Here is a 22,253-nt window from a genome sequence, read left to right on the forward strand (position 1 = left end):
CCAACCCCTCCATCGGGACGTCACACTCACAGGTCATAGTAGACCTCATCCCTGACCATGCATTGAACATGCAGCCACCCTCCAAGGCACTTCCTTAGCTGATGGTCATATGTGCACTTGGGAGTCACATGTATGTACAGTGACCAAAATCATTGTGTATTCGCTTACCTGCATTTATAGAACAGTCCTTTATTGTGCATCTCACAGATCCTGTGTCTGTCCTCTGAGACATGGTAACCTACCAGACAGTAAGATTCCTAGAGAGTTACAGCAAGTGCTTTGACCCATGTCACGTTCTAGTGCTAGTTTAGTTAGTAAAGGTCCTCACATAAATTAGACCAACACCCATGAGTGGAAGTCTGCATCCTCACTGCCATGAAACATTGGGCGAATAACTGTTGGAATAATCAGCCTGAAAGAATTCAACACATTTTATATTGCTTCATTATCATTAAGGGAAGGAGGGAAAGGGCAGAGTCGACATGCGGAAAGAGGGGAGAGAGAACCAGAAGAAATGTCATTCCCTTTTCATCTTACTTGGGAACTACTTTGAAGCATTCTGCTTTCCAGGCTAACGCACATGAGCAGTTTTGGTCTGAAGGGAAGAAAAGGGACAGGCTGCTCTGAGGAAGGATGATTCCTGTGTCCTTGTCTATCTCCCCGATGGCTTCTAACACGTCTCGCCTTTACGTCCTTCATGTTTTCAGTCAAATTTTATGTATTAAAGATCGTGCCCTGTGGAGTTGAGAACCTTTCCCAATGGGAAAACCATTGTGGGGGCGTTGGAAGCGTAAGTCCCTGGAGCTGTAGGTTGCAGTATATTAAGTAATACCGCTGTTGCAGGGCACATGTGCCCCTGCCCGTGCCCAGTGTGCGGCGCAGCTGTCACTGTGTTCACACTAAGCCAGGGTGCTCTTGGAACCAGTTAAATGAAGTTCTAAACTTTCTAGTTAAATGAAGTCCTAAAGTTTCCAAGCCTTCTCTCACCTGGCAAAGAGACCCAGGTGGGAGGTACGGCGGTGTTGTACAGGTCGTTGGGATAGGTGGCAGAGGCTAGTAAGTTTCTGTCTTACATGTCTGAGGAATGTTTTGTATTTTCAAAGTTTAAGAATGTTCAAGTGTTTTTATGTAAATCTTTTTTTCTTCCCCCCTTTTAAGGTTGCTGGTGTTGTCGGCCGTGCAGATCTCCTCTGTGCCCTGTTCTTTTCGTTATCTTTCCTTGGCTACTGTAAAGCATTTCGAGAAAGTAAGCATGGCATTTGCCTTCATTTTCTACCGTCTTGTGTTTTTGTCCTGTTGAGCAGTGTTTGGACAGATGAGAAATCACCTGTTTATATAAGGTTACCGCTTTGAGGGTCAGAGGTGCAAACTCTTTAGAGACATCTGTTTACTCCATTGCCTTTGTCATAATGCAGAGTTTTAGATCAATAATGCAGAGTCTTAGATCAATCATAAACTTTCAATGCCAACATTCATATGGGAATATCTTGTAGGGTTGTGAAGCTAAAAGCACAAGTAGTAGCAGAACGAATGAACCACTGGGGATAGATTTTTGCTATTGTATTTCCAGCAAAATTGTGGGGCTGCACACCTCTGGGGCAGGCTGAACTTTTGATGTGATGTGCGCGCATAGCCTGGTGGCCCCTCTGTACTTTTTGTGGGAGGATTGAAACAGCCCTGAGAGTTTTCACTCACCTTTTCCTCCTTCTCCCTCCTGTACGGGGCACACCTGGGGCTCAGGCTGTGTCTGAACACCTGTTTTTGCAAACTGGCAATTCACCCACAATGGAAGGGGGACCCAGGACCCCTAGACTGTACTGATGCTCACCTGGATGGTTATACTCAACTACGCACCACCCTCTTTTATCATCACTGTTTTATTGTGCCTAGATAAAACCACCATTTCCTGTGACTCGTCCGTTTTCTGACATATCAGAAGGTTGGGAGTATGTGAATAGAACAGCTTCACATATAGAGAAGGGCAGGAGTAATTTCTCTCCCTCAGATTGAAGGGTAGCTTAGCAGGAAGAACCGTCCACTCTCCCAGGGGTGGGGTTTCCCCACCTACCATGATGGTACAGCTCCCCAGGGATGTGGGGAGGTTGTACCTGCCAGAGCCTCTTGGTGAACTAGGTGTTGCTGGTATCATCACTTGGCTTTTCTGTAAGACTAGGAAACAGGAATTGAAAATGCGGATGAGAGGAAGAGGGACCCTTAGTTACTACCTTCCTGGTATGTTTGTTACAATTAATGCTGCTTCCTATTCGAAACTTGGCCATTAAATTTAATTTGAAGATACGTAGAATAAGAATGTATCAAGTCATATTTTTCCCAAAGACCATTAAAAAATAACACTTGTGGTTTTTTTCAAAGTTTTATCAAGATCTGAAGTTTTATCAAGTTTTATTTAGTGACTTTTAACATACCCTCCGTTAAATTAGCTACTCACTGTTCTAAATGAGTTTCAAAGACATTAGAAATACTTTCTGAAGAAAATGCTAAATGTCAGTAGATTTAACATGTGGGGTGCATCATTTAGGAAGTATACTAGAACTTCTCCCTACCTTTAAAAATTGCTATACTCTGGTTTCCCTTCAGCACGTATAAATCTTTCCCCTTTTACTTTTAAAGATTACACTTGTGAAATAATTGGAGAAACTATCATGAAACTAAAAAGCAGAAGTACTGAGTGAACTGATGTTTTTATTAGCCTCTTTTAAGGCTGTGTTCTCTCAGAATGGTAAAACCTTAAGCCGTTTTATATCCTTTTCCTAGATTCTTTACTGTTTTTCTGTATCCCAATTCACAAATATGTGCTTTAATATTTGTATATGTAGTTCTTTTTAAATCATTTGTATGTTACAAAATTATGTGCAAGAGCCATCCATACAAAAGATAATTTTAACAAAGCCTTTGGAACTAATAAAGAAGATAAAGGTGCTTAAATGTGGAATGGTTTTTCACTTAACACTTTGATGCATGGGCAATTGGCAAAGTATATTTCAGCAATAACATATATGAACTGTAAGTAGCCACATGACCTTCATTTTTTGGTTCAGTAACTTTCTTTTAGCATTTATAACATGTTTAATTTAGTGTTGGGAAGAAATGATCAAACCTTTAAGGCTAAATTTGTAAATGTTTTTGAAGAAGTTGACCTGGAACTATTTCATGTTTGCAGATCCATAGTAGTAATAGATGTAGCTAATACAGAAACCCTTCAAGATTATGGATATAGGGCCAGATGTGGTAGCTACATCTATAATTCCAGAACTCTAGGCGGCAGAGGCAGGCAAATCACAAGTTCAAGCCCAACCTGGGCAATTTGGCAGTTCAGTAAAACCCTGTCTCAAAAATAAATTTATAAAGGGGCAGGTGCTGTAGCTCAGGGTGAAGGCCCTGAGTTCAATCCCCAGTACACCAAAAAAAATCAAAAAGGTTGTAGATAGATGTTCTTTTGGTGGAAATTAGTTTCGTAGAGCAGTTAGAAGACCGTGGATGGCCAGGGATATAGCTCAGTGACTCATCGCCTGCCTGGCAAGCGCAAGGCCCTGAGTTCTCTTCCTCATACCAAAAAAAAAAAAAAACCAGTAGATGGATAAGGGAACTTATGCAGAGGCCTTTGTGTTGTCCTGGCTCTACAAGCTGCATTTCCCCGAATGCATTCTGTGAACTTGAACCCCCTTTGGAAGAAGAGAGAGTCGATCCATGGAGCCCAGGGAGCAGCCTGCAGCCCGGTCTCTGGTCCTCTTTGGTCCCCGACAGCTAGCTTCCCGTGTGGAAAGTACAAAGATATAGAAGTTGCTCTGCCAGCCCATCCAGGCCTCGGTGCCTTCTCCCTGAAAGTGGATTATTGGACCTGTGTTTTTGTGTCCTTTTTGTCCTAACTACCTTTTTCCCGGGCAGGCTTTGCATTCCAGATTGTCCATTTAACGTGGGGAAATTGAAATACCCATTTCTCAGGCTGCCGGCCGGGTTGCTAAGGATTGTTTTCACTTCGGCTTGGAGATCCCGGCCACTGTTTACTGACACACTGATCAGATTCTGCTTCCAGATGCTGCCAGAGGTGCAGAGGCAAAGAGCAGCCTGGGTTCTGGAGAGGGCGGTGGCCACACTGAGATTAGCTTCCTTCATGGAGGAGTCCCCAGAACGCCCCCTTCTGTCATTTGTGACCAGATGCGAAGCCCAGCCCACCATGCTGTCAGGGCCAGCAGGCACCAGAACAGTCCCTCCCTCTGTGGTATCTTCCTCGTCACAGCTCCCTCCCCCTCCCATCTGATGACTCCCAAGTGGGAGCTCATGACCCAGGCACCATGTTCTCAGCCATTTTTTCATGTTTCTCGAGTTCTCTACTCTTTCAAACATGGTAAATGGAGTATTTTTTATGGATAACAGCTCTTCTCACTCATCCTTTAAACTCATCTTAATGTTCAGCTTCACACATCTGGTGACTGGAAGTCTCTTAAGAGGAGCACAACCAGGAGTAGTGGCACGTTTCTGTAATCCAAGCACTCTGGGAGACTGAGGCAGGAGGATCCCAAATTCAGTCTTAGCATGGCCAACCTAATGAGACGTTGTCTCAGAATTTAAAATGTTTTAAAATGCTTGAGATGTAGCTCAGTGCAAAAGCCCTGCATTCAATTCCTAGTATCCCCACCTCCCCGCCTCCACACACACAGGGCATAGTGTCCACAAATTAAGAGTACCTTCACAGAGGAGAAGCAGTAAGAGCCCTGTGTGTGGAAATTGTACTATTTCAGGTGTTCGTGAAAAGTACTCACAATCTCCATTCTGTCCTAAAAGAGCCCAGAGGCTTATCGAGTTAGATCATTCACCTCATCACCAATAAGTAATCAGACTTTAAGTGTGATTTCGTGCCAGGTGCCGTGTCTGGTGCTGGGAATGCAAAAACTAGAAAGACAAAGTCCATGCCCTTGAGGCTTACAGGCGTGTGTGTGTGGTGTGTATGTGTGTGAAGTTATTTGGGGGTGTTATTTTAGGGTACTGGGTTCAAACCCAGACCTTTGCCTCCGCTGGGCCAGCACACTACTTAAGCTACACAGCCAGCCCCTGTCCAGTAGATTTTGATGAAATGACAGCTTCTGTCTCTCCAGACTTCCCTGCGGGTCCCGTGTTCCCTCTGCCTTCCTCCCGTGCACTCAGCAAGTGTCACCTCTTTCCGTGGCATTTGCAGAATGGATGGCTGTGGCCTTCGTACCTCTAATTTCTTTGACATTCTCTCTATTAAATTCCACTTGGTCCGGAGGAGCAGAGTTGTTAATACCAACGGGCCTTCAGGTGTCTGTATTTTCATTTGGAATCTGAAATAGCTTGAGCATTCATCACATTTTTATTTTTCCCCTTGCTGGTCAGTGCAGATGTACAAAAGCCAGGTGACAGACACAAGTAGCTCTGCCGTGGCAATGTTAGTCTCTTGTTCTAGCTGCCCGGATTTCTGAGTATTCCACAGAGGCTCTGAAGTCCTCCACGGTCAAAGTTAAATCCAGTATTTATCAGGATGCAAATAATCCGGTTATTTAATGTTTAAATTTAATGTTTAAAGTGCCTGTTGAAAGACCCAGTCTTTGTACTTCTTAACAGACAGGAAAAAACGTCCAGTATTTGTTACACATTAACTTGAAGCTCAAGAAAGGTTTTTTTAAAAAAGAGGAACAGATTTATTACTCTTTTGTAAGGGAACAAAAAATTTAGTATGCTGAAATTAGTGATTTAAGTAGTTAAAAATCTCTTTCTTGTGACCTCATTAGTTTTCTGTATAGATGCCGGATCTGTAGTATGAAGCTCAGGACAATGTTTAACTGCCTCCATTTACGCACCAGCAATTCTTTGCTAACCTCTGGAGTCCTGGCATTTTCAGAAAATGAAGAAAACCTACTCAGGGGACTTTTCCAGAGCTCTGTCTGCACCACTTTTCAGATAATTAAACATAGTGTATCCAAGCAAGATCTTTTGCAACAAAGTCTTTTTTTAAAAAGGGATTGCTATTATAAAGCCAGGGTGCTTTTTCTTTAAAAAAAAAATCATTTTATCAGACACAGTTGATGGTACCTTGGGTATTATTTCTGAATGCCCAGCGCCAAAACGTGCTGCTCCTATGATGGGATGGTTAGCCGGTATGTATATCGCTTTTAAAACCTGGTCTTGCTTGCGGGGGCAGGTAATCTGTGCCCAGTAAGCTTGCTAGAGCAATGAAAATGTAGCCGGGCGTGGTGGTGGTGGTGGTGGTACACACCTGTAATCCCAGCGCTCAGCAGGCTGAGGCAGGCAGATCATTACAAGTTTGAGGCCAGCCTGGGCTACGTGGTGAGTTCAAGATCAGCCTGCACTACATAGTGAGATCCTGTCTCAAAAAAAAAGAAAAAAAATAGTGAAAACAATTTTGTTTTTAAACTGATACGTCAGTGGGCAGTTAGAATAAAGGGAAATGTAAGGTCTCATTGATAGTTGGGAGAACAGTCTCTTCCATTGAGGAGTGGATTTGCTACATACTTAGAACCATTTTAAGTTCTTAACTGTTATTGATAATATCAAAGACAAGATCTCGAATGTCAGTTGTTGTTCTTAAACCTTCCTTGCTAAGTGACTCCTTATAAGCTCAGGCACTAACACAGTATTTCCTCATATTTTCATCCTAAGTGAAGACATCTGCTTTTCTTTGACTTCAAGTCATGAAGCTTAAAAAACAGGGCTGTCACTGAACTCCCATCATCCAGGGCACCTGGCTGAGGGCCTGGGGCTGTTCCTGACCGAATGCTACCAGCGGTGCTGTGTGCGTCCTCTTCTCTCTGCCTTCTTGTTGCCCTGCTCCCTCCACTGCTTGATTTTCCCCGGAATGGTCCCCCGCTGTGAGGATGAGGAGTCCGGCTCCCATTCAGCACCGGGAAGCAGGCTTGGTCGTTCCAAGTTTGGAACGTGAATCTGATGCTCATTGTGTGGCTCTGGCAGCTACAGAGTTGCAGCCACCTGTCGGGGTGGCACAGTTCCCACACACACCATGACGTGCCAGCTTCGCTCGGCAGCGATGCCAGGCCGAGGGTGGCGGAGAGGGCCAGCTTGCACAATGTGCTGCCTTTGCGGCAGGGAGAGCGTCCCCCTGGAAGCGGTGCCAAGTCTGAGGCGCATGCTTCATTAAATCGGTCACATCTGTTGGCACTTGTGGGTGTTAGCACTGACAAGTATCTTTCTGCTGGTGCAGTTTTTTCCCGTGCTGCCCTCCCTGTGTCAGCCTTTGCTGCACTTACCTACAGGATTGAATTCTCTTGGATAATAAAGACATCCACAGACACCAGAAGCGCACTGTCCAGGCAGAGTCTGCTGTGTTCCTGATCCTAAACTGCTGGTGTGTGCAGGTGCTGTACAATTGCCCAAGAGATGAGGGACACAGCTGGGTGTGAGGATGGTCCCCACCTCCCCTTCTGGGCCATTGGAACTTAGAATTCAGCAGTCTGGACAATCAGGCAAAGCAGTCTGGGTAATGGTGACATCTGAGGTGGTCATGCAGAGTTGTGCACAAGACAGAAACCTGTCCTGGGAACATTTTTCCAAAGATATTGGTAAATACAGCTGCACTGGAGACAGCATGCACCGCTCAAGATTCATTTTTACTATTGTGACAGTTACTTCTGGTTTAAAATTAATCAGTTTTTCCTATGCTTTGGTAATATTTGTTCGTTTGTTTTGCAGTGCTGGAATTAAACCCAAGGCCTTTGTATATCCTCAGCCCCTTTTTAATTTCTTACTTCAAGGCATAGTCTCCGTAAGGGCCAGGCTGGGCCGCAGCTTAGAGTCCTCCTTCTTCAACCCCCAGAGTGCCAGGGTCACAGGCACAAGCCACCACACCTGCTTAATTTAAAAGAGAGAGAGAGTCTCCTACAGTGGAATTTCTTCCAGTGTGATGGGCTCAAAGACTAAATTAAAAGTGGAAGAACTTGAGTGACTTTGAGCTGAATTTATTTATACTAAGGAATTATATTAACTTTTTGGTATTAAATTACTTCTAGTTATGTAAGAAACGTGACATTATAAGACAACTTCTGATAGGTATGGAAATAAAGGAAACAATATATTGATTCAGTAGATAGTATCCACTGTACACAAGGTGGCCTACTGCTATTGTCTCACTCATCTTATTGAAATGCTCAGACGTGGAAAAAAGAAAAGAATGTCCAGCAGTAGTTACAGAGTAAAAACAGCCACAGAAACACAAAGTCTAAATTTCTCTGTATTATTGTACGTTAACACTTACTAGCATAATTCACCTTAACAAAGACTCAAAATAAATCTTACTTCTGGGAATTACTTGGTAGAACTATACCAGAGCAGGTTATCACTAGAAGTCCACTAGGCTGGGCTATCCCAGAACTTAGAACCAGCTCCCCGGTGTAATTTTTATAAGACCTGTTCTGTTTACCCGAGTACTGGAAACATTTTGTCAGCACTGCATAGGTTGGCCTTTGTTTTTTTGTGACATGCATATTGTGCATTTGTAAAGAGGATGCCTTTGACTTACATAACATCGTTTAAAAAATTCATGAAAATTTCCAGTTTGGATTCTGGAAAGCTCAAAAACAGTGTATGCATGCTCTGTCTTGTAACTCTGGATAAAATATTGAGTGAATAATCTGGCAGAGAGTAGAGGAGAAAAAGTTGGATTTAAATAAACTCCTTTTATATTTTCCAAGCTTCAATAGTAGAGTTGGAATGCAAATACGGCAATGTGCACATCCTTTTATTGATGAGCTAGGATTTTGATCATATGGTCTGGAGATGCTGCTGAGCAACAGAAATATAACAGGAGCCATTTGTGTAATGTAAAATTTTCTAGTAGCCACATTATAAAGAATAGGTGGTATGAATTCTAATAATATATTTTGCTTAGTCCAGTATATCAAAAATTTCAACATGTAATATAAAAATATGAAATATTTCACATCACTTTTTTCGTGCAAAGTCTTCCAAATGAGGTGTGTCTATGACATTGAAGCTCTCAGTTGGGACTAGAAAAACGTTCAGTGCTCCTTGGCTATAATGACATTTGCCCTGGACAGCAGCAGAGCTGCAGTGTGGTTCTCTGAATATGAAACTGTCACTAGGTTAATAACCTGAACTTTACTTCCGGTTTGAAATGGCCACCATTGTGAGAAGTGATGCCTAATATTTGATGATTACTGAAACTGAAGACCCTTCCTCGGCAAGGGAACAGGGCCTTCATCTCCCTTGTGTCTTCATGGGGTGGGGGTCAACCTAAGGGAAGATTAAAGAATAGGATTCTTCAGAATTGCATTGTAGAGTTAAGAGTGGAGGGAGTTTAAAGTTTGAGAGGTGTGGTGAAATTAATGGGTGAGAGGAGGGAAGAACTGCCAGTAAATCCCGAGGCTGTGTTTTCTGTGTATTATTTTCCTGTATTCAATTAAGCGTGAGTCAGCCATGCAAGGAGAAAGGCATTTTAAATTCTAGACAAGAAGAGCGGAACAGGAGCCTGTCAGTAATTTAACTTGGTGTTAACAGGGTGCCTTCAAGAGCAGTCCTCCGGGTGTCTCAGCGGGGGCGGTGGGGACTGGGAATGCATTTCCCCACGTGGTCCAGGAGAGGGAAGTTAATACACATCACAGTCAAGTAAAATGCAGGCAAATTCAGTTTTTCTAGGCAGAACTGTAAAATGATCAGCAAACTTGCTTTTGAAATTAAGAACTGGGGATATTATGTTGGGAAATTATATAATGTTTAAGTGAAAAGTATGAACACAAATCATGGGAATTAAAAGGCTAAAACATCAAATTCAGGTAACAGGTTGGGGTGGGTGGGGAGCTGAGTAGGTGCCCTGGTTTCAGTCTGCAGATGAAGTGCTGATATCAGAGAACCCTGCAGGGAGGTTTGACATGGACTCCGGAAGGCGCATTTGGAAGGAGGATGGCATTGAACAAGGCAGTCCCCCTGTTTGCCATGTGGCAGGAGGCCTGGGCCTGCCTGTTCGCTCATGAGTGCTAGCAAATGGCCAAACGAAACAAGAAGTTCCCATAGACACTCAAATGGCTTAATGCAGTAGGGGTTTTTAGCATTATTGTTGTGGTTATGATTGCGGCCTTTTGGTGTTACATGCATCTAAGTAATTTCTGCAGTAAGTCCATCCCCAGTTTGCTTGATGGAACTAAACACACCAGCGTAGCATAGTTTGCAGGAGGGAAGACCTGACTTCGGGGCTCTGAGCTGCCTGAACCAGTTGATGCTAAGACCTGAAAGATAGAGGGGCGGACTTGGGCTCAGCGTGAGGGTGAACATTCCAAGGACCCCAGCAAAGGCCCTGTGTTCTGAGCCCTTCACCCGCATCACTGAAGGCGCTCATGTCAAGACCGGGTGGAGCCCTGCTGGAAGCCGCTTGGAAAGGATTCTGCTTCATTCACTACCCACCACCAGCACCCCACCCACTGTGAGGTGCTGCTGCTGCTGATTTGGTCAGTGCTGTTTTCAGTTGCTCCTGCAAACCAGGCATGGTGCCAACAGTGTGGCTGTGTACAAGCTTACTACGGAGAGTGACGCCCTCCATCTTAAGGGGCATCAGTATCATCCAGAAGACTTGTTAAGAGGACCCATTGGTGGGCGTGGTGATGCATGCCTGCAATCCCAGCACTCAGGAGGCAGAGGCAGGAGGATCACTGTGAGTCTGAGGCCAGCCTGAACTATTTCTAGCCAGATCCAGCTGCAGGTCCTGGGATTTCACTCTCTGTATATCCCTGGTGTAAGGCAGTGGTTCCATTTGGCGGTGATCACCTCCTCAAAGTCACTTGGTCTGTGACATAACTGGGGAAGGAGTTGCTATTGGCATCTAATAGGTGGGAGCCAGAATTCCCATGAAGCATCCTGTGATACACAGGGACAGGCCCTGGACAAAGAATCAGCCACTACTGATTCCCGTCTAGGGGAGCCATAGAAAGGCAAGCGCTTACAATAAGCTGTGAAGAGTGCTGTAATTGACGTGAGAAGGGCATTTTAGAGGCTGTACCAGTCCTGACTTAATCTCGGGGGCCAGTCAGGGGCACCTGCCCACAGGGGCAGTCTGACACACAGCAGCGGGACCGCTTGCTGTTCTGACTGCCGTACAGCAGGTGGATTCCGCAAGGAGACTGCCTGGGAGGGCCGGTGCAGCTTCACAGATTAAGTGACATTTGACAGCTTTATAAGATGGGTAGGATTTTGCCAGGGGCTTTGTAGCCCAAGGGAATGGAGTAGGCAGAGCAAAGAGAGAATGTGCTGAGTTGGCCCGTGTGCCTAGAATAGAATATAAACCCAGAGAAACTGGGTGGTCACATTTGCAGGCCTCTAATGAAAGCCACTTTCAGAAGGGTGACCTTTAGCCTGAAGGGAGCAGCAGGTGTCAGGCCCATCAGGAATTAGGCCCGCTCGTGTTTTTTCGGGTACAACTTCATCATCTTGACAGGAGTCCCAACCCATGCTTACAGGATATGAAGTCGAGAAAACCTCCCGCGCCTGGACCAGGCCCTGATGGCGTTGGTGGAACATGAAAGCCTCCTGACCTGGGGCTATGCTGATCAGTTCTTCAGAGTTCACGAGACTTTCATATCCCTCCACCCAGGGTCTTTGTGCTAGACAACACACACACACACTCGGTATTATTGCTGGTTTCCTGAGTAAACAGTTCCATGAGAAGCAAGATGTGCCTTTTACACTGCACAGCACACCTGGCACATTTGGTGACAGGATGACTCATGAGCCACCCATCATGCAGGTTGGTATTGCAGCATGACCTAAGGCTTTACCATCCCACGTGCCAGGTAGCTGCCAGCCCTCCATCAATGTCACGCACGCTTTGGTAGAGATCAGAGCCATTGCATGCGGGATGGACATCAGATCCATCCCAAAGCCACTGACGTTCCAGGACCCAGTGGGGATTCTCAGCTGCTCGAGCATGCCAGCTCCTCCCTTGTGAGAGCAGCGGTGACTGTGAAGGTCATTCTGAGATGAAATGGGTTGTTGCAGTCTCTGGGGGAGTCCTCCACACAGCCAGCAGGCTGAGAAGAAGGAACTCGTGCCATGTGGATTTGGGCTTGTTGCACCTTTGTAGTCATTCTTTGACCCAGGGGATGTGCTCAGGAGTCTTGAGGCAGGACATGTGTCCCATTTACAGTGAGTTCTCCAGCCAGAAGTGCTAAAAGGCACACTCACCTAAGGAGAAGGGCTGGCTGGGGACCTAACTGGTTTCAAATTGTGCCTGTTGAAGGGGTGTGCTTAGAATTTTGGTTCCTGATATTAACAAAACAGAATGTGCTGCATATCTTGTTCATCATTGCCCTTCTTGGTAGGTAACAAGGAGGGAACGCACTCTTCTACCTGCTGGGTGTTGCTGAGCATCTTCCTGGGAGCAGTGGCCATGCTGTGCAAAGAGCAAGGGATCACTGTACTGGTAAGAGCTGTACACAGCTGGCCCTGCACGCCGAACACAGCCCAGCCGTCCACTCCATCCAGACACTGGGGGCCAGCCCTGCCTCTGCTTCTGCATCCCCTGCTGGGACCATGGTCAGTGAACCTTCTGGGCCAATAGCCTGTGCTGTCGCAGTTCAGATGGAGAACTGACCATCACTGTTGACCATCATTAGCCCCTGGCAGGTGGTGGTGATGACTGGTTCTTGGGGAACCATGATTCAGCCTCGTAAAGAGGTTTTGTAAGAAAAGAGAAGAGTGGTTGTGGTTTCCCAGAGTGCTGTCACTAGATCAGCAAGTCTAGATACAGCAGAGGCTGACCCAGCAGTGTCTTTGGCCCTGGGTCTAGAATGGATCAGGTGTCCTTTAGAACTGAGTGAGCAGCAGACAGACCCCCACATGCACCCACAGACCATCCATACGCACCTACGTCCTCTTTGCTTCTCCAGGGTCCACCAAGAGTGAGACTGTGGACACTGGAACCCAAGGATTCTGTGTTTGCAATTTGACATGAAATTAGGAGTATTGGTCTTCTGTTTAAAGAAGTACATATGATAATCCTACCATGTCAAATGGGACTTCATTCTTTTTAAACCAGATGTGCCTTATAGTTATTTTTTTTTAGCTATTATTTTGTTGAGATGTACTTTATATACCATAAAATACACTGATGTGAAAGTGTAGCTTGAAATTGGACAGTGGTGCGCACCTGTGAAACCATCTCTCCGACCGAAGTATGCAACATATCTTTCACCCCAGAAGGGACCCTGGTGCCTCTCTGCCCAAAAGCAACCTAACAGCATTATTTACAAACTGAAAATAATAAGACCCATCAAATAAGAGCAACCTTCAAATCCTCCATCCTCAGCGAGGACACGGCATGAGCTAGAGAACAGGATATGTGCACATCCGTGTGAGTTCTGTACTGTCAGTGTCATCCAGGGGAAACAGCATGCTGGCGTGTATTTCACACTGTCTTCTTGGCACTGTGACTAGACCTGTTGTTGCGTGTCATTGGGCCCCAAGTCAGCTGTTGCTCAGCCATTTAATTAAGTCAGGTAGATTTGTTTGCTGAACCTTCCTGTGTGTGAAGGTCCCTGCTAGCCGCTGTGAGGAGTGCTTCCATCTCTCCGTCCCTGCTCCGATTCCTCCCTTGGCCTCCACCACCCGCCTCCCCTTGTCAAAATGTGAATGGTGCTTAAAGTGCCCTTTTCTTCTGAAACCCTCCCAGAGCTTCTCCCCACCCCACTTCGCACTGGGGCTGCTCCCTCCAAACCTGAGAGGCTGCCTGCTTGGCCAGGCTGCTCCCCTGCCTGGCACATCCCTACTCTTCCCCATCCTTGGGTACAAGGTCAGCATCTCCGCAGAGACCTCCCTGTCCCCCCCTCTCATCTTCTACCCTCGTATCCTGGTCCCACAACTGCTCCACCCCGACCGCCGCACAACCCTCAGAGCAACCGGTATGTGCCTCAGTGATCTTGGTGATAGGATCACCCTTCGGGGATCCTCTTCATTTGTTCCTTTGTCTTCTGCCTCTTCCACTGTACTTCGTTTCATGAGGGCAGCCACTGTGTCTTTTGGGGACTGCCAGGAATAAACGTATTCACAAAGTAGACTGCAAGTGAGTCTTCACTGAATGGGAGACTCAGACCGTGAAATCACAGACATTTAATGACCACTTCACAGAGACACCCGTGTGTTTAAAGAAGTGTTGAGCATGTCCCATCATGCTCAGCTTCCATGTCCCATCATGCTTAGCTTCCATGGGCAGCACCAAAGAGGGAGGAGCAGACTTTCAAAGCACACGTGTTCCTGAGTGCATTCCTAGGTCTGGTCTCAACAGAGTCTGTGTTTCAAACCCCAGGACGGCAGAGACATTGAAATCATTTTTCTGTTCTTGCCGGCTTTAAGCTTTTCATGATTAGAGGAAACTTTAGAAATGAAGGATGTGAGCAGAAGAAAAGAAATGGAAAGCAAAGAATTGGGATTTGAGTGGCCTTAAAGGCATAGCTTGGGAGAGAAACTGTCCGACGCAAGTCAAGGCAAGGATTAGTGGTTTTCTCATGCTTTATCTGTAAGATTGTAAGGTTGGCTAGCCAGGAAATGGCCATGAAATAATTACTGTGGAGAGGTATTTAGATCTCCTGAGTCACTTTCCTATGGAGTTTACTCTGAACCAGACTTTCTTAACTTTGGCATTATGACATTTTTGGCAAAATAATTCATTCTTGTGGGGTCCATCCTATATATTATAGGACATTTAGCAGCATCTGCAGTCTATGCCCCCTACATGCCAATAGGACTCCTTGAATTGTGACAACATAAATGCCTCCAGACCTTGCTAGACCCCGAGGGAGCCTGAGCAGTCCTGTTAAGGCCCACTGCTCCAAGATCTTGCTCTACTGTAAAGGGTCATTTGAGGACCAAGAGCATCACAGCATTCAGGACTTGTTAGGGGTTCAGAATCTCAGTCCCCACCCCAAGTGCTGCTGAATCAGATTCCTCATTTGACCAGGCCCTCAGGCAAGCCCTGTATGTATTAGTGTTTTAGGTCCACTAAAGATTAAATTGAATTTACACAAATAAAACATGGACGTTCTGGTTCTGTCATTTAGTGGAATGGAGGACGGAACACTAGCCTTGTGTGTGACTTAGTGCTGGTGACCGCATGACTCTGCCACCTCTTGGTGACTGTCCCTCAGCTGCCAGGCAGAAAAAACAGCGTGCGAAGACAGTGACAGCTGAACAGGGAGCTCTTGCCTTCTAGAAAATTGTTCTACAGCCAAGCGGAGATGGCCTTCTGTGACCCACTACGATCATGTATCACATGTGTGAATAAAATCAGGATTCTTTGAAATGTTTAACCCGGCACTGGCCCATGTATTGGATAATTAGTAGAGACAGGGTTTGTGGGACAGGGTTAAGTAGGGATGTCATGCTTGCTCTGAAAACCACAAATTACCACTGACTTTCTGATGATTTATGATCCTTTTCCACAAAGTCCCATGTTAAAAAGACCCTGTCTTATAGGGGCGGCTTTAACCATACACGTCAGTATACTCACATTGCTGTATCTAGATTGGGCAGGAAGTTCGACTGGGTGACCGTAGAGCAGCGTATGTAGAAAATCCACCACAGGTGTGGACACCATGGCTTCTCTCTTCCTCAGCCTGTAATGGTGGATTTAATAGCTGCCAAAGCAGCCGTAACTGCGAGGAAGAAAAACGGTGCTGACAGAAGCTCTGAGCATAGGCAGGGCCTCGTCACCACACTGCCGGTGGCTTCGCAGAGTTGAAGTGATTTGCTGTTCGCCTAACAGTGTGGGCAGTTCTTCAAGTGGGTAGAGGTGCCGTCTCCACACAGCAGGCCCAGCTGATGGAGACCATGCCAGCCTCAGCGTGCAGTTTCCCAGATTGCCCCCGCCTCTCCTTCCCAGCAACCTGGAAGGGAAACCGAGAGCAGGAGAGCCGCCGGCTTCTACCCAAACCTCAAACTGTACACATCGCGTCTCCCCAGGCTCTCCTGGCTAAGCTCAGCTGGAAGAGCTGCCTGACCGAGGGAGAGCCAGGAGGGGTGGTCTAGCTGTGTGTCTAGGAAGAGGATCACCCCGGGCCACGGGGACTGGGCTGGAGAGATCTCCAGAGCCCCTTTGGGGGTTCTGCAGGCTCCACGCTGCTTGCTATAGCCCAGACCGGCCAGCACGGACTCACTCATTGCTGGACAGGCGAATTGGGGCTGCCTTTACCTTCTTAGGTGCAATTACTACCCAGGTAAGTACTCATCTGTGATGTGAACTAAAGGACTGTTTCGGGGCTGGGAATTTAGCTCAGCGGTCCAGCGCCTGCCCAGCAAGCACAAGGTTGTGAGTTCAATTCCCGGTACCAGAAAAAAAAAAATTTTTTAAATGAAGGACTGTTTCATGGTTACGAAAAGAAAAGAAAGAAATAAGCGGGACCTCTGGGAAGCTTTGTGTAGGAAACCTCAGTTTTTAGCTATTCTGAATCATATACTTTTAAATGCAGAATGTGAAATCATTACTAACGGATTTACTAAATGTGATGTGATATATATTGCCGTGAGCTAGTTTCATACAAACATAGGGTGTTCTTTTTTAAACACTGAAATAGTCTTCTATGATTATCTAACCCTTTGCATGCCCTGTCTAGATTCAGTTACACAATTGTAATCTCTTACCTGTGAGAGCCAGGCTGTCCTACCCCTGACTGTGTGGCTTTGCTTCCTTAGGGTTTGAATGCGGTATTTGACATCTTGGTGATAGGTAAATTCGATGTTCTGGAAGTGATCCAGAAGGTACTACGTAAGGACAAGTCATTAGAGGTGAGTATGCACTGTTGTCTCTGGTCCAGACATGGAAAATGTCAAGTACTTGCTAATTTCAAATGCCATTTTCCAAGTAGTTCTTGTGATTTTGAATTTTAATGTAGCCAGCCCTTTAATGCACAATGTCAAAGTCAGTCAGGCAGAATTGTTCACGTCAGTGCCTGGCTTGGTCACATTTTGACTTGAAAATCAGCAACAGCAGGGGCTTTGCTGTGTCTTTTCAGCGTTTGGGAGCACTCAGGAGCAGGGGCCTCCTCTTCCGCGTGAGCCTCCTCACGTCCGGCGGGGCCGGCATGCTCTACGTGCGCTGGAGGATCATGGGAACCGGCCCGCCAGCCTTCACTGAGGTGGACAACCCGGCCTCTTTTGCTGACAGCATGTTGGTTAGGGTGAGTCCGAGCCTGCGCCCCCTTTGGCTTGGAGTCCTGAGAGGACGCAAGTGAGCGCTGTACACTTGTCTCTTGGCATCTGTGGGGAGCCGGTTCTGGGACCGCTGTAGATACCCAGATCCACAGATCCAAGTCCCTTGTGTCAAATGGCAGTGTGTTGCACACCATGCGCACCCTCAGGTAGACCTTAGGTCACCCCTAGATTGCATGGGGTGCCTGATACAATACCCGCATAACACCTCATTCACAAGCATTCGTGGAAGTACCCAGTGCACACCAAAGTCCAGTTTTGTTTCTTGGAACTTTCTGGAAGTTTTCCCCTAAATATTTTTACTCCATACATAGTTGCATCCACAGACGCAGAAATTAAGAATACACACATGCACCGGTATTTCCTTTGTAATGAAAAGGAAGGAAAGCCGTTCCTCCTGACTTCAGGTTCCTCACCAGTCTTGTTGAAATGCCCCTGACCCCGAGGTGCTTAAGTTACGACAAATGCAGAATTGATCAGTAATAGCTTTGAGAGCTTAGCTGTGTCAGGGCTCATTTTTTTTTAGGCTTTGGCCCATTTTTCTGAAGGCAGTTGTAACAAGCACACATTCTCTCAGCTATACAGGAATCAGAGAGCAGCCTCCAAAGCCAGTTATGTCCTTCGGCGTACAGGCAACTCAGAGCCTCAGGTTTCCCAGACCATGGGCTCTGGGCGTGGATAAGTAAGTGCATCGGGCTTGGCCAGAAATGTAACAGTACACTCCCTGGCCTGGTGGCATGGCTGTATTTTTAATGTATTAAAATCTGAGTTTATTTAAAAATCATAGATAATTCCATGCTCTTTCACTACAAGCTGGCAATATTTTATTTCTGTGCAGTAACTCTTCTTCAGCAGAGCCCTTGAAAGTGAAGTTTGGAAATATATATATGCTCTTTCAAGTTCAGTATCAAATAAAGTGTTTGTTTTCCTTTTGACTGACAGGCCATAAACTATAATTACTACTATTCATTGAATGCCTGGCTGCTGCTGTGTCCCTGGTGGCTGTGTTTTGATTGGTCAATGGGCTGCATCCCCCTCATTAAGTCGGTTGGTGACTGGAGGGTAATTGCCCTGGCAGCACTCTGGCTCTGTCTCATTGGTCTCATATGCCAAGCCCTGTGTTCTGAGGACAGCCACAAGAGAAGGTAAGAGTTGGCCCTGAATTTTACCTTCCATCCCAGAAGCGTTCGGCTAAATGCAGCGCTGATCTTTTTAACAGCCCTGCAGATGTGATGATAAGGACATGGTTTCAGACGCGTCTCAAAGACGTGTGGAGAATGAGTTCCATACACTTGGAATCCGAGTCTTCCTTCAGCTAGTGGGGAGGAAAGTTGCAAGAGGGGCATGGCTGACTGCTCCATCTCCCCGCCCTTCCTCCAAGTAGCGCTTGGAGATCTTTCTTACTATAGGTGGTAAAGAGTAATTTATGATAAGAACAGAGAGTATAATTGGTGTGTGCAATATCCATTATCTTACAATTCTTAGGAAAAAAAAACCCTTGTGAATGCTATGGTGATCCTTTTTTGTTGTAGGGTACAAAACAACCTGCTGTCTCAGACTGTTTTTTTTCTCAATTGAAAAAAATTTCTAAAAGGTTACTGAGAGAATAGTTGGGGAAAACAAATGTGTTGCATAAAAATGAAGACTGTTTAAGGTAATTTCCCTCTAATGTAAGCATTTGTGGAATTAGATTAGTGATTTCTCAAAATGTGTTAAGTTCGCCTGCATCTTAATTTGGTTGGTGATTCTAAAGATCAAGAAACTTCAGTCGCAGTCAGTTTACATACATGTGAAGTGGGATTTTTAAAAAAACACCATAGGTACAGCGTCCAGAAAGGAGCTACCACAATGACGTGGCTTCTTCATCTGTCACACTGTAGGGGACATCAGGAACGAGCAAGAAGTGCTGCACGCTCAGCTTTCTTTGTGCTTGACTGGCCAAGCATCAAAAAATGACATTAGTCTATATTTCAGATTTTGTGTTTATGCCACCTCAGTAATAGTATCCTTAAGTTTAGGAGGAAATTTTCCCATGAAAACTACATTGAACTAATCGGGACCAATTCGGTACCTAAATGCTTTGAGCCATGGAAAGGAATAGGTGGATTCTAGAGTATTGAAAGTGTAGTCATTCTGACTTTATTGATACAAATTATATGATTAATGAATTTATCCTTATTCTTGATATTAAGCTCCTTAGTATTATTTTATGTCTTACGCTGTACCACCAGCTAGACTCTCTCCCAGTGATGTTTTTTTCCCGACAATGGTACCTTTCTCAACTGATGGCATGAGAAAAAGAAAAGTCTTCATCACAGATTTAATGTTGAGTAGGACATCCTTCTCGAGAAGTCTGGAAACAGCCATTTGTTTTAAGTACTTTTCGCCTTCCAGAATCCTCACCCTGGGCCTGGGATTTCTCGTGATCCCATTTCTTCCTGCGAGTAACCTGTTCTTCCGAGTGGGCTTCGTGGTGGCAGAACGTGTCCTCTACCTCCCCAGTGCCGGCTACTGTGTGCTGCTGACCTTCGGCTTTGGAGCCCTAAGCAAACATACCAAGAAAAAGGTACCCACCCGTATATGCCGCGCGCAGCAGCACCACGACACACAGGGCACTGATGGCGTTTGCTGTGTCTCTCTCTTCTTAAGAAACTCATCTCCACCTTCGTCCTGGGGATCTTATTCATCAACGCGCTGAGGTGTGTAATTCGCAGTGGCGAGTGGCGGAATGAAGACCAGCTTTTTAGAAGTGCCCTGTCTGTGTGTCCCCTCAATGCTAAGGTACCTTGGCGGCCAGATTTGTATTACAAAGACGTTGCCAGGAAATGTCTGAAGTCTGCCACCTGGGCAGGAGGAATGATGGCAGTATAAGACCGTGATCAAATACTTGGGTTTTCCTTTGTCATTGTTGGTTTTAATGATTTTTATAAGAGCCATTAGAATTTAACATAGCCAGAGTGATTCAAAAGAAATCATGAAAACCTGACCATGTCAGTGAAGGTTACTCAAAGGAAGTATCACTCACCTTGCACCTGCTATCTTCACCCATGCAGGGGGCAGGCTGGCTTCAGACAAGGCAGAAACCGTAACCCCTTGGCACACACTCTTCAAGCAGGCATGAAACTCCTCAGGGCTGTAATGTGAAGGTGGTTATTCCTACAATGGCAATCATTTGATCACAGAAGCTTAAATTCTGTTGCACACTGCACAGCAGTGTACATTTCTGTCACCTTTGAGTCTGCTGCTGGTGACACCTTTTGTCAAGATTAGGTAAATGGAAGCATTTTTTTGTTAAAGATGTCTGGGAGGAATTTATTCATGTGTATGTTTTATTTGTTTTTGAGGCAGATTCTTGCTAAGTTACACCAGCTGGCCTCAAACACAGTCCCCCCACCTCAGCCTCCCAAGAAGCAGGGATTACAGGCTTCTGCACTGCACCCACTCACTTGTATTTTTACCGAATCCAAGCTTTTTACTTAACAAAGTTATGTCTCTGGGCAGAACTAAGCTTCTTTGAACTTCCAGTGTCCTTTTTTTTTTTTTTTTCTAACAAGGGGAGAATACCTGTTCACTAAGTTGGTTGTGAGGGCTAAAAGAACTAAGACACCTAAAAATGTGCAGTACATAGTAGGCACTCAACTGATGTTAGCTTTCATAGGTCCTACCTACTTTGATCCTGCCATCCTTCAACAAAGATGAGAGTTGGTTCATAAATCTGGGCCTAAACGAGAGGCAGGCATCACCTGCTCACTCAATAGTCAAGGACAGTCAAGTGGGAAGCAGCAGTGTGTCCTGTGTGCTGGGGAAAGAGGGACACGTTCTCCTAAATGAGTTCAGTTTTTATTTCATGTTAAGCGACTGGAAAGGAATTCCGTGCACTTAACATGGGGGTCAAGGCCTTAGGTTAGAAGACGTTTTTTGCTTGTGTAGATTATGATCATTAGACAAGGTCACCTTTCTCATATGGCATCCAGTGAAAGCTGTCTGGGATGCTTAAATGTGATCTTCCTATGCAGGCAGATCTCCGGAGTTTGTCCCATTTCTACCTTCTGTATTTAAGGGAAAGCTGTCATTTCAGGCAAATTATGTAAATAAAACTAATGCATAGTTGACATCTTACTGCCACCCTGAGCAAAGTGTCGGACTCCTTATTGTCTTTTCTATAATTAAAACATCTTGTTCCTGTTTCACATTTAAGAGGTGTAGATGAGAGTGAATTACTTTGAGCTTTTGTCTTTGGTTGGCTGACTGACCAGTTTCTTTTATGCTACTACAAATAAATTGCCTGTGATTTAATTTTGTAGATGTTATTAGATTAGTCTTATCTTTACTTTTCTGTATGAATACAGTTGTTACCTGTTCTATTTATGTCATTCTTTACTGTAAGGAACTCAGGTCCATTAAAAAGGCTCAGTAATTAAATCCCCATTATCTTCCTGCTCAGGAGTTTAGACAGAATATTGTTTTATGTTTTTCCGGATGGGAGAAACTGAGGCATAAAAGACTAAGCCGATATTATCTATGTAATTTGAGTGGCAAAATAGAGGCCTGGCACTGTGCTTCACCCTGATAGCTCTTGTAAAGTGGGTGGGGCAGGGGTGACGCCCTGTCCTGGAACTCTGCCTGGCATATGGTTTCGCGCATAACATGTAACAGACTCAGAAGCATGCACAGTTTTGAAGGGTGTAGGTATGGGTTTTTCTTTTTTAACTTAAGGTATACACAGAGGACCTCATCTTCAAAACAGACCTGCTGGTAATAGAACTTTTTCAGTGATACTATTTAGTATAAGCAAGATAAAGTTGCATTTTGTGTTGGTTTGGTGCTTCTTGTTTTTTTCTCTCTATTATAAATTGAAAAGTCATAAAACCGCCTTCCTGTTTTTGAAAAATGTGAGGTCAGTTTCAGGGAGGAGATCTCATTGAGGAGAGCGTGTCCCTCTTTCCCCAGCACACAGGACACACTGGTGCTTCCCACTTGACCATCCTTGACCGTAAAGTGAGCAGGTGATGCCTGCCTCTAGTTTAGGCCCAGAT

At 45.3% G+C, this 22,253-nt stretch overlaps 1 protein-coding gene across 1 annotated transcript in view; it reads left to right on the forward strand.

Moving 5' to 3' along the window:
* Positions 1-22,253, forward strand: part of Tmtc4 (transmembrane and tetratricopeptide repeat containing 4) — a gene marked incomplete at its 5' end in the record, with an annotated part of 53,396 nt that overhangs the window by 13,198 nt on the left and 17,945 nt on the right. The window contains 7 exon segments of the mRNA XM_013515999.1: positions 1,159-1,246; positions 12,339-12,439; positions 16,702-16,794; positions 17,022-17,186; positions 18,160-18,362; positions 19,612-19,783; positions 19,867-19,998. Of these exon segments, the coding sequence (XP_013371453.1) occupies positions 1,159-1,246; positions 12,339-12,439; positions 16,702-16,794; positions 17,022-17,186; positions 18,160-18,362; positions 19,612-19,783; positions 19,867-19,998 (954 nt within the window).

The sequence above is a fragment of the Chinchilla lanigera genome, unplaced genomic scaffold (assembly GCF_000276665.1).
Source record: "Chinchilla lanigera isolate Chin_1 unplaced genomic scaffold, ChiLan1.0 scaffold00003, whole genome shotgun sequence".
Classification (NCBI taxonomy): Eukaryota; Metazoa; Chordata; class Mammalia; order Rodentia; family Chinchillidae; genus Chinchilla; species Chinchilla lanigera.